The sequence below is a fragment of the Muscardinus avellanarius genome, assembly GCF_963383645.1.
Source record: "Muscardinus avellanarius genome assembly, chromosome: 5".
Taxonomy (NCBI): domain Eukaryota; kingdom Metazoa; phylum Chordata; class Mammalia; order Rodentia; family Gliridae; genus Muscardinus; species Muscardinus avellanarius.
Genome location: NC_137790.1, coordinates 114919425 through 114932885, shown reverse-complemented (window position 1 = coordinate 114932885; position 13461 = coordinate 114919425). Strand labels below are relative to the sequence as shown.

The following is a 13461-nucleotide window of genomic DNA, read 5'->3' as shown; positions in this document are numbered from 1 at the left end:
AAATTTAAACAAATATAGAAATTGAAGAATCTTAAGAGCAATCTGATGTCAGGAATGGTGGTGAGCACTTATAATCCCAGTATTTGGGAGGCTGAGACAGGAGAATCTGGGTTTGCAAACAGCCTCAGCTACTTAGTGAGGCCCTTTGTAAATCAGTGAGACCCTATTTCAAAATAAAGAATAAAAAATAGGGGTGGGAGTGTTGCTCAGACACAGAATGCCCCCTGGGTTACATCCCCAGAACCTGCGCGATCCTCCTGTCTCTGCCTCCCAAGCGCGGGGATTACAAGCGTGCACCACCACGCCCGGCTTAAAAAAATTTTAGAGATACATAATAAAGTATCTACAGATAGAATTATGTAATGATTGGCAGCTTTAACAATAAATGGGGAACAGTTGAAGCTAACGGATAAGTACATGGGGATTCATAACTTTCTTTCCTTACTTACTTGACTGAACCCATGGAATTCTACTTGTGAGCTACCCCTACCCAGCCCTATTTTTTTTTTTTTTTTTGAAACAGAGTCTCACTAAGTTGTGAAAGGCCTTGTTAAATTACTGAGGCTGGCCACAAACTTATAACCCCCTGTTTTAGCCTCCTAAATACTATGATTACAGGTGTGCAGCATCATGACCAGCTGGGTTTCATTACTTAAATCTATTTTTGTATGTTTGAAATTTTCCATAATAAACAGTTTTTTATATTTTTAAGTGGATCATACTGAAAATGGCATACATTCAGACAGTGCTTGGTTTCTCCCCCTTTCTTTTTCCCCTCTCCTGGACACTCATTTGTCCAATGAGTATCCAGGTTGACCATGCTACATTCACACTTTTATACATATTCGAACGTAGCTCCTCCATCAATCAACCTCAACCTTCTTCCTCTCCTACCCTTCCATTTCAGCTTTGCTGAGGTTTCCCCTCCATTATCTGGAGTCCCTCTTGTATCTCAAATACTCTCTCCATCAACAGATGAATGGATTGCAAAATTATGGGAAATCCACACAATGGAATTCTACTCAGCAATAAAGAAGAACAAAATCATATCATTTGCAAGATGGAAAGACCTGAAGAGCATTATGTTAAGTGAGATCAGCCAAGCACAGAAAAGAAGGAACATAAGTTTTTCATAATAAATAGTTTTTTTAAAATACCATCTTTTTGGTTATTCCTAATCTCTTTCATTGAAATCTCTTCTTAAACAAAATCTTTAAATGTTGGTATTCAGCAGAGAAGCACCTGCTGCAGTTAATCTTGGGCATGCCCATCGTTTCATTACTCTCTATAGGCAGATTATTCCCTTAGGGGATCTTCCTCAATGTCTATAATAAGCTTTCCTGATTACACACCTGTATATCTCACCCTTTGCTGGGCCTCATGAACTGGATAGATTAAAATTAAACAAATTTAATTTTTTGACAGATTAAATAATATTCCAGGTACACAAAGACATACATACACACACACACACACACACACACACACACACACACACACACACACCAAGTACAGCTTTGGCTGTACAATACAGTAAGTGCATTTACTCTGCTACTGAAGCCTGGACAGCTTTCCTACTAAACATTTTTAAAAAGCACTGTTGATAATACATGCCAATTCTGGAAATCTTAGTTTATGAGAATGATCACTTACTCAGTCCTAAGCAAAAAAGGAAATGTGTGTGAAGTAAAAATATGATCTTCTTAAAGATTACTATCTGAGTGTGGTGGTGCATGCCTGTAATCCCAGTACTTTGGAGGCTAAGACAGGAGAATTGCAGGTTTGATGCCCACCTTAATAACTTGGCAATACCCTGTTTCAAAATAAAATAAAAATGGCTGGGGGTGTAACTTGGAGACAGAACTCCAAGGGTTCAATCCTCAGTGCCTAAAATAAAATAAAAATAAAAAGACAACCATATAGATGGTCACATACAATGTATGTCAGTTCATTAATCAATTATACAATTTTATCACTCATTCTAGGTTTGAATATCTTTGCAGATGAAGATTATTCTACCCTCTAAGCAGACCATTCTTTGGAAAATGATGTTATGGTAATTCTTATGCTGAATCTGATATATATCTTTCCTATGTCTATGTTTTTAATCTTAGCCATCTACTAATCATAGAACTTTGTGAGTTTAAATAATATCCCAGACACACAAAGACACATGGTGCTGAGATGTCAACTCCAAAGGGATTGGGTTGTTCCACCCCCACTACCTTGCCAGTTGCAGTCCACATAGCCTTCCTTGGCCCTGTTAGAAACCTGTGTGATTGTTCCACACTCCTGGAATGTATCTCTCTGTCTCTCTGCCTCTGTCTGTCTCTCTCTCTCTTTTTGGTACTGAGGGTGGAACTCAGGGGAATTCTCCTGGGCAATAACCCAAGTCCCTTTTATGTTTTATTTTGAAATAGAATCTCGGTAGGTTGCTGAGGTTTTGACTAAGTTGCTGAGGCTGACCTCAAACCTGTGATCCTCCTATCTCATGCTCTCAAGTGCTAGGATTATGAGTATATATCATCAGACCCAACACCTGGCATCTTTTAACTCCTGCTGTCTCCAGTGGACTTTGGCTTCACTCTCACAATTTTATTCATCACTCTCTCAGGGGCTGCCACAGATGGTCTGGCCTCTCAGGCCTTCCTTTGAAATCTGGGTGGAAGTCTCCATGACCCCTTAACTCCAGTACCCTGTATTCCTTCATAATCAGTATCATGTGATGATACCAAGATCTGTTGCCAGCTCAAACAGTAGCCAGGCCCCCTTAGATCAGGGCTGTTGTAGCCTCTGAGTGCCTTGGCAGCTCAGCATAGTGAAACAAATCCTTGGGAAACAACCTGTTAGGCAGCGTCACTGGAGCAGGGAACCGCCAAGGTTTCTTTTCAAAGGGACTTCTTTCAAACAAGTTTCCACTTTTATACCCTTGAGCCTACAATGGGTAAGGTTTTGCTGATTCCAAAAGGCTTTCAAGGCATCTTTTCTATTGCACTTAACTTCTCTTTAGTGGAAGTAATCTTTAGCAACCATACTTTCCTTGGAACCATTTTACACACCCCTTTCTCACCAAGCTTTAAATTTTAAAAATCTTTTCCTTTGTTTTCTGTTCCTGATTATCACAGTAACTCTAGATACAAGCTGCCAGCAATACCCATGCCACTGCCTGAGTGTTATGCTTCCACTAGTCCATCATCTTTAAATTTAGCCTCACAGAAAGTCTCAGGACACAGCCAAAATGTAGATAAATTATTTGTCAAAGTGTGATATGAATGGCCTCTGGCCCAATTCCTAAGTCTTCATCCTTATCTGAAATCTCATAAGCACACTCATTACTACCCATATTGCTGTCAGCATTCTGGTCTTCTAAGTTCCCACAAGAATTAACCATTAAGCTCTGCTTATAACTTTCTACTGCATCTCTAAGCTTTAAAGTTTTATAAACCATATTATCAGGTCTTAAGGTACAGTTGCAGCAAAGGCCCCCACTTCTGGTACTAATTTCTGTATTAGTCAGCTTTTTGTTCTTGTGACCAAAATACCTGAAACGAACAACTTATGAGAGGAAAGGTATATTTTGGCTCACAGTTTCAGAGGTTCAATCCATGGTCGGCCAGCTCTAAGGCAGAAACATCAAGGCATCAGGGCATGGTAGGGGAAAGCTGCTCAGCTCATGGCAGCCAGAAAAGGGAGAGAAGGTAGAGAGGGAGTGAGGAAGAAAGAGGGGCCAGGGACAGATACAGTCCCCAAGGCCATGCCCCACTGACCCACCTTCTCTGCGTATGCGCTACCTCTGAACCTTGCTGTCTTGGGGACCAGTCTTTCAACACATGAGCTTTTGGGGGAACATTCCAGATCCAAACCATAACAACTACTCATGAGTAGACAGTTGGATAATTGGGTTCTGGAAGCAAATATGATCAGGACTGAAAGTCAGATAACAGATACATATCTGGTGTTTTGAGTATGTATATAGTAATTGAATCCTGGAACAATGCTTCCTGATCTTTATCATCTTATCAGGCAGACTTAGGTCTACCAGCACTTGACCAACCCATTGGCTTACAATTAGATAAAAGCAAGAAGCACAGGAAAAAGAGGTGCCAGGTAGGCAGATGAAATTTGAAAACACCAAAGATTCATTCTCTTAATACATTCTCTTTGCACCTCTTATTTCCCTTCTCTCTAAGATATAATAATCTTAAGACAAGAACTGGGGGAGAGAGAGAGCGAGAGCAAGAGTGAGAGCAAGAGCGCGCGCGAGAGAACACAAGGATCCATGAATAGAAGGGAACTTTGAAGTCTCCAGCAGGGATTAAGTATGGTTACATGATAAAGGCTTCAAATGACTGGAGAGTTTTCTAAGATAAGGATATTTCTAAAATAAAGAAGGTAAAAAGGACACCAGCTTCACTCACATCCACATCCTAAGAAATATATAGCTGGAACGCCGGGCGTGGTGGCACACACTTGTAATCCCCTCGCTTGGGAGGCGGAGACAGGAGGATCGTGCAGGTTTGAAACCAGCCTCACTGGCTTAAGAGACCCTGTTTCCAAATAAAAAATATAAAATAGGTCTGGGAGTGTAGCTCGGAGGTAGAAGGGTTCCATCCCCAGTACCACCAAAAAAAAAAAAAAAAAAAAAAAAAGAAAAGAAAAGAAAAAAGAAATATAGAACTGGAGAGAAATGACTTAATTTGAGAGGACTGAGAAAGAAGCAGTGTACTTTGGGAAGAGGTAAGTTTCACTTAGGTCAAGAAAGTACAAAAATGTTCAGAGAGCTACTGTATAGGACATCAGAGGCAAACTTCCTCATATTTCTGCTATGATGCCTACTCACCATGCAAAATGACTAAAGGTATTACACAGAGACTAAGAATATGAGAGTACCTATTATGTACTGATAATGTTTCTATCCTTTAAGAATAAAGGATGTGACCTGAAAAGAGATGACATAAATATCCACAAAGATAAGTAATTAAATATATAAATAGTAGTTCAATAAAACAATGTAAGCCATGGCCATTTACAGTATATACTTGATTTCTTTCGTGATAAATTTAGCTTCTCTTTGTATTAAAAGACTCAGGTTCAAATCCTATATCATCTATTTAGTCATAAGTAAGTCTCAACTTCCTCATTTGTAAAATAAGGGTCATAATATTTAATCTTATATAGTTGCTGAGACTACCTAATGAAACTATATGTAGAAAAATTTGAGCATAATTAGTTCCTGTCACATCATAAACATTTAATAAGTGGAGCTTTACTATTATCAATCCCAATAAAATGGAATTCCCAAAGTAAGTTGTAAGTTTTTAAGATAAAGAACATTAAAAATTGTTTTTGTTATACTGTATAGTGTTCAGAGTGTTATATGAATAGTAGTGTTCACCATTAATCAAGACATTTTCTCAAAAATATCTCAATAGAATGTTGTAAACAACCATTCTTCCCTATTTCTCATAGAACTCTGTTAACTTAGTAATTATATATATATATATATAATTTTCTTAGTTATTTAAAATATTTTCAAAAATATTGTTTATATTCTCTTCTAAAACTAGTTACTGTAAACTTTATGAATTATGAATAAACTAAGGACAATGGCTTTTTCATTTTTATAGAATTAACAAGATATTTCATGATCCTTTGTATAGCTAGAAATCACAAAAAATTACTGTAAATAAAGGACATAGAGTACTTAAATTATATAAATAGTATAGATGATCAGGGCACAAATTAAGAGACTATAATATATCAATCACAAAAGTAACATCTACCATTTTTGTTAATTCAAGAAAAAATAGAAATAAGATATCACAATAATTTAAGAGAATTCTAAGCACAGACCTTAAAAAAAAATGAAGCTATATGGATTTTTTTTTCTTTTTTGGTATTAGGGATTGAACCCAGGGTCTTCTAAATCTGAACTACACTCTACCCCTATTTTATTTTATTTTTTATCTTGAAACAGGGTCTTAGTAAGTTGCAGAAGGCCTCATTATGTTGCTGAGGCTGGTCATGATTCTATGATCCTCCTGTCTCAGCCTCCCAAGTACTAGGATTATAGGCATGTACCATCATGCCCAGATTTTATGAGTTTTTAGCCCAAAGAGACATAAAGATCATGAAGGACATTTTGAACCTGAATAAGTATAGCGTAGGAACACAATTTTGTTCACTTGAAAATATAGATATGATAAAGAAGAACAACGTGCCATTGTGTCTCAGAAAGTAATGTTTCAAAGCCTAGTAGAAGGGTGAAGGTTGCTGCAGACCACTACTTACAATAAATTCTTTCCTCTTCTTTCCTTAGTACCACAAATTGCCCTTTGGCCTTTGGCCCTTTTTTCCCCTCTGCTTGTCTGACTACTTTATGAAATCACCTTTTGGTGGATTTTTCTTCTTTTATCTCTCCCATAAATGTAGTTGAGATCTTCTCACTCCACATATTCCCCAGTTAATTTTATCTAATCTTATTACTTCAACCACTATCCATTTGCTAAGTGACTCCTAGATCTCAAAATAAAGCTAAAATTTTTCTCATGAGTTCCAGGGCCACATTAATAAACTACTGTTAAATATTTTTTCATAAGTATTTCAAATTTGACTTGGCTAAAAAACTCTACTCATTATCTTCCTACTAAATATGCTAACAGTATAACCGTATAACCATCTTCTCCATACTAAAATCAGAAATTTGGAAGACATCCTAGAGTCTCTTTTTTCTTCACACCCCATTTTCTGATCAATCACAAGTTCAGAGAAGGCATAAATCTTTAATGACAAACTGCACATAAATATAAGCATAAATAAGTTCTTCTGTCCTTCTATGGTATTAAGAAACTATTAGTATAGTGCCGGGAATGGTGGCACACGCTTGTAATCCCTGCGCTTGGGAGGCAGAGACAGGAGGATCGCGCAGGTTTGAAGCCAGCCGCACTGGCTTAAGAGAACCTATTTCCAAATAAAAGTATAAAACAGGTCTGGGAGTGTAACCCAGTGGTAGAAGGGTTTCCAGGAACCCCAGTACCACCAAAAACAAAAACCAAAAAAAACTATTAGTATAGTAGAAAAATGTAATTTACTAAGTGGTAAATGGAAGAATATATTAAAGTCAATCAGATTTTGGAATTGATGAAAAGTATTTTTATTACCTTTCCCAGTTATAGAGGTTAATATTGATCTGGATTGCTTGATAAACAAGGCCAGCCTGAAGAAGTACTATTTCAGCTTCCTGTATGTTTCCACTAAACATTAGAATGTGGGCCATTTTTGATTCTTTAGATGGAAGGTCTTTTATAGAATTAATATATTGAACTTTATCAATCTAAAAAAGAAAAGAAAAATATTTGAAGCGTAAAATAACAGAAATATAATTAATACAGTGAGAAAATTACACATATACACATATGTAAACATTCTTTACTTACTTCACCAATTGCTGCATAGGCTATTTCTGCAGTAGTCATATCTCGATTAGCAACTGCCATGGCAGCTAGGCAAGCCCACATGGTTTGCTCCTAAAGTAAAATAAGAGAACACTATCTCAACATGGCTGAACATGTCTGAGCTTCCTTAAAATAAAGTGATTTAAATATTTATAATAAAACTGTTATAATTGAATAAGTAACATAATTAATTAAAAATAAAAATTATGGAACATAGCATTGAAAAAACTAATTTAAAAAATCAAATGAAGCTGGGTATGGTGGCACATGCCTATAATCCCAGCACTTGGGAGGCTGAGACAGGAGAATCACAGGTTGAAGCCAGCCTCAACAACTTAGTAAGGCTCTCAGCAACCTAGTGAACACCGTTTCCAAATAAAAAGTAAAATAGGTCTGAGAGTATAGCTTGGAGGTAGAACACCCCTGAGTTCAATCCCTAGCACTTAAAAAATTTTTAAATGATGTGGAAATTTCATTGTGGTCACTTTGATAAAATAATATTAGTAAAATATACAGAATTTCTTTCAAATTTCCTAAAAATTTTTACTTCTAGTTACCAACAATTTGTTTATTTACTTATTTCCTTTTGTGGTTCTGGAGATAAAACCATGGCGGAAGTTCTACCATTGAGCTACCATCAAGCCCAAGGATTTATCAAGGTTATAAGCTGTCCAGTCTTTTTGATAAAGTGACAGAGGTTATAACTTACAGAAACACAGAATAATGAGGTTCTCAGACAATGCCACCATCAATAACACACTCTAAGACAAAGCATCTAGATGTTATTTTACCAAGTGTATTATAAGGGATATTAACTGAAATTCAATAAAAGAGGCCTATGGTAAAACAGGCTTGAAAATATTGGATTCAAATAAGTTAGAAAATGCTGATCCAAAGCAGATTCTAAATCTTAGCTGTACAAAAGAACCATTTGAGGAACTTAAAAAATATACCCAGTCCTTAACCCAGACCTAATAAATTATCTCTGGAGATAAAACTTAGGAACCTGAGGGGTTTTTGTTTAGTTTTGTTATTTTTGGTGTTAGTGGCGCTGATACTAGGGATTGAACCTGGGGGCATTCTACCTCTGAGCTATAACCTCGGCCTTTATTATCTTTTATTTTGAAATAGGGTCTTGCTAAGTTGCTGAGATTCTTGCTAAGTTGCTGAGGCTATCCTTGAACCTGAAATCCACCTGTCTCTGCCTCCCAAGTACTGGGATTACAGGCATGTGCCACCATGCCTGACCAGAACCTGAGTTTTTAAAAAACTTCCATAGAAGATTTTTATATATGCTAGTTTGGAGAAACTACTGGTCTAAACATAACTTCTTTAAAGAATAAATAACACAGAAATATCTATTCTTCTATATGGCTCATGTATTCATTATAAGACAAAAGACATGATTCTTTTCACAACTTTTCTAGACCCTAAAGGTAAATTCATACATAATATATGTACACACACAACTATGATAAAATGTAAAGTACCTTAACAAAGCGACAAAGTCTTACAGCATCCTCCCACTTTGAACTGCTTACATACTCATGAAGAATAGCAGGATATGGAGATATGCTGATGTGTACCAGGGAGCCATCGGCTCTTCGTATAGTTACCTGATTTCCCACAAAACTCACAATATGGGGGTTTTTGCTAAATTCACTGTTAAAAAAAAATATAGAGAGAGTTTTCAATTTCCAAAACACACCTCTTAAGAAAATAACTCCAGGGAGGATCAATATATTAAAATAAACATTTCAATCTAACTCGCTATTCATAAACACTTAAAGCTAATCATACCAACAATTTAAAGTTGCAAACGTTAAAAGTTATTATGTACTTGAGAGCTATTGCTAAAGGCATCTGAAGTAACCTTTTGCTATACTTTGGATTATTTATTTATTTATTTATTTATTTATTTATTTATTTATTTATTTATTTATTTATTTATTTATTTTGTGGTACTGGGGTTCCTGGAAGCCCTTCTACCTCTTAGCTACACTCCCAGATTTATTTTATATTTTTATTTGGAAACAGAGTCTCTTAAGCCAGAGCAGCTTGCTTCGAACTTGCGCGATCCTCCTGTCTCAGCCTCCCAAGCGTGGGGATTACAAGCGTGCGCCACCATGCCCGGCTATACTTTGGATCTTAAATGTCCTCCAAAGGTCCATGTGGCTTACTTCCCAAGGTGGTGCTATTGGGAGATTGTAGAAGCTACTGGGAGTTTTTAGGTCACTTGGGATCAGGCCCTTGAGGTGACAACTAGATGCCAGGCCCTTTCTCTTCCTTTCATTCACTTCTTGACCATAAAGTAAGTGGTTTGCTCTGCCACCCACTTCTGCCATGATATGAAGTTTAAAAAGCAACAGGGCAAACTAGTCAATAATTGGAATCTCAAACTGTGAACCAAAATAAATCTTTCCTTTTTATAAGTCAATTATCTCAGGTATTTACTATAGTGCCAGGAGGCTATAACATCTTTTTTTTTCTTCAATGTTAAATCATTTAAATGATGAAACAAACTGTTGTTTTAAAAAAGACTAAAGGGGTAAATTAATGGAATTAAACTTCATTCCAAGATTATTTTCTCATAATAAAAAGACTTAAACTTTAAATAAGGAGACAAGCTTTATAAGTTTAGGTACTTTTAAAAATAAGTAAGATCAACGAAAGGAAGGAGGAAGCAGTGGCCATGATGGAGGTTGGACCAGCAGTGGCCCATATGGAGACAGGCTCTGCAGCTGTCATTAAAAAAGTCCAAGTGGCGGTGATTAAAGGGGGTGTGACCACCTGTCTAGGTCAATCTAGGCGTTCACATAATACTGACTTTACTGCAAAAAAAGGGGTCATAGAATCTTCCCCTCGGATTTCAAAGGAAGACCTGAGAAGCCAGCCAACATGTGGCAAGCTCTGTACAAGTATGTCCAAATAGGGCAATTTGTGACACTATGATGTTGAAGACAAGGTTGTAAGAAAAACCCCCAAGATTTAGAAATGCCTGAAATGTGGAATGATCAGGAGGAAAGGTTGCAAGCTGCAAGCTATGGCGCTAGGCAGAAAAAGTGAGTATGTTGCCCATAATGATCAATCAGGTCATGAGGGCAGGGCTGCCAAAACCACTTGGAGATCATATCTCACCACCATGTGCCCCATATGCCAGAAATGGTGCTACAGGATTAAATGCTTGCCCTGCTCGATTTTGATCATGTTTTGATCTCATTCCTTCTTTCAGTGGTCTTATTTCTCTTTTATGGAATACAAATGTTTATTCTATGCCATTGTATATTGGATACATGTAACTTTGCTTTTTATTTTCTTTTATAGGGTCTTACAGCCAATAGTTCCCCTTAAGTCTCAGAGGAGACTTTGGACTTTTTCAGCAATGCTGGAGCTATTAAGACTATGGGAATTCTTAGAGATGGACAAAATTCACTTTGCATTATGAGGTAGCTGTGAGGTCTAGGGGGCCAGGGTAGAACATAATGGTTTTGATTTAGAATGTCCCCTTAGCCCTCATGGAAACAAGGTAGCAATGTTGGAAGTGGGGTCTGGTTGCTAAGGAGAGGTAGCTGGGGATGTAGTCTTGGGGTTATATATTCTTCCTCTTTCCCCTGCTCCCACTCTCTCTGCTTCCAGCCTCTATAGTGTGAGGAGCTGAGCTCATGTGCTCTCCCTCTCTCTACAACCTCACCACCAGACCCTGAGATCACAGACCAGATCACAGACCAGTCTCACATGAACTGAACCCACTCCAAAAAACTAGAAGCAAATAAATATTCCTTCCTATAAATTATCTGGTCAGTCTTTTTGGATTATATCCATGAGAATATTAACTGAGATGATTAAAATTGCTAAATTAACTAAGCTTGAAAATTATTTTCATATAAGAAACAGTTTATATTATACTTGCAATTATATTCTGTCATTTAACTCTCATTAAATCAGCTTCAGCTGAAGAATTTGTTTAGTTGTGTCTGATTTACAGTGAAAAGCACCTTGCAGGACTGGAATTAGAGGAAAAACATGACTCTATTTAGAGTTGTATTTATTATACTACAGAATTATGCAGAGTAAGATGTTACCTTGCATCCCTTTCATAGAAAGTTTTAGGCAAAATGTCTCTGTCCACATAAACCGTATTGGGGTAATACCATACTGTAAATCGAACATCTTGAAGTCCACAAAGGATATTGCATGTATCACTCCATGCCAACGTATGTACCATTGTGCCTTAATTTAAACAGAATATTAATGTTCTATTAGTTTGAATATATAAGTATTAAAATACATCTTTAAAATAAGCTGACAAGATCACATCTAATTTTTGGTAAGAAAGTCTCTACTTTCTGGTTACATAATGGTAAAATATATGCAAAAATTTACATAAAATTTATGAAAATATTTGAGTGTTCTACCTAGAACCCTTGTATTTTTAATTTTCAGACATTTTTTTAAATGTTAATTTATTTTATTTCTTTGTTTTTATGGTACTGAGGAATGAACTCAGTGGCATTCTGCCTCTAAGCTACACCCTCAGACCAGCTATTTTTCCTTTGTGTGTGTGTGTGGTACTAGTGAATGAACCCAGGGGCATTCTACCTTTGAGCTACCTCCCCAACCCCATTCTTTATTCTTTATTTTGAAACAAGGTCTAACTAAGTTGTAGAGGGCCTCACTAAGCAGTTGAGGCTGCAAGGGAATCTACAATACTCCTGTTTCAGCCTCCCAAGTACTGGGATTACAAGAGTGCACCACCATGCCCAGCATTTCACACCAGTTTTTAATTTCTTATTTGGAAATGAGGAATTGCTAAATTGCTGATAGCCTCACTAAATTGTTGAGGCTGGCTTTGAACCTGCAATACTCTGGTCTCAGCCTCCCAAGTACTGGGATTACAGGAGCACATCACCATGCCCTACAAAATGTCAATTTAGTTGCAGCAGCTAAAGACTCATTGCTCATTAAAATGAGCCCATTAAAATGGAGTTAAGAGCTAGGCGTAGTGGTGCACATTTGTAATCCCAGTATTTGGGAGGCCGAGACAGGAGCATCACAGGTTCAAAAATAGCCTCAGCCAAGTAGTGAGACTCTCATCAACCTAGTGAGACCCTGTTTCAAAAATAAAAATAGGCAGACTTCTGGGAAGATGGTGACCAAGGGAAGCAGCACATATCAGTCATGCTGACACTCAATCTCTATCACTGTGAAAGTGTCTTAAAAGAAAGAAACCAGAATAAATTTGAACAAAGCACTGACAATTTAAAGGCGGTGGAAACAAGGCAAGAGAGCAGATCAGAGAGCAGAAAAGTACTCTGCCTGCCTCCAAGGCTGGGACTCCGGGGATGGACAGTGGCTGCAGCAGCACCGTCTTACCTTACCACACTGGGACTGCCGGCACTAAGTGTCTAGAGAATTCCAACAACAAAAGCCAATGACCTGAAATGAAGTAAGCTGCAAAAGTGCTACACAAAATACTAGCAACACACGTTCAAAACCACATCAAGAAAATCATACACCATGACCAAGTAAGGTTCATTCCAAGAACACAAGTCTGGTTCAACATATAAAAAACATTCCATGTAATTTATCACATAAACAAAAAGAAACACAAAATCACATGATCATTTCAATAGATGCTGAAAAAGCATTCAACAAAATCCCAACACACATTTATGCTAAAAGCAATGCAGAGACTCGGAATAGAAAGAAGATACATCAACATGATAAAGGCAATATACAATAGGCCCATAGACAACATCATATTAAACAAGAAAAAAACTGCAAGAATTTCCCCTAAAAACAGGAAAAAGACAAGAATGTTGATTACTACACTTCCTCTCAATATAGTACTTGAGACTCTAGCCAGAGCAATAAGACAAGAGAAGGAACTCAAAGGAATACAAGTAGGAAAAGAAGAACTCAAAATTTTACTATTTGCAGATGACATGCTACTAAGAAGACCCAATAAACTCAACTAAAAAGCTTATAGAACTGATCAACAAATTCA

General features: G+C 37.1%; 1 protein-coding gene across 1 annotated transcript in view; it reads right to left on the bottom strand.

The window, feature by feature from the left end:
• IFT80 (intraflagellar transport 80) overlaps nucleotides 1–13461 on the bottom strand; it is a gene marked incomplete at both ends in the record, with an annotated part of 121817 nt that overhangs the window by 11047 nt on the left and 97309 nt on the right. The window contains 4 exons of the mRNA XM_080696741.1: nucleotides 7161–7333; nucleotides 7437–7526; nucleotides 8945–9116; nucleotides 11537–11684. Of these exons, the coding sequence (XP_080552867.1) occupies nucleotides 7161–7333; nucleotides 7437–7526; nucleotides 8945–9116; nucleotides 11537–11684 (583 nt within the window). The remainder of the gene's footprint in view (nucleotides 1–7160; nucleotides 7334–7436; nucleotides 7527–8944; nucleotides 9117–11536; nucleotides 11685–13461) is intronic.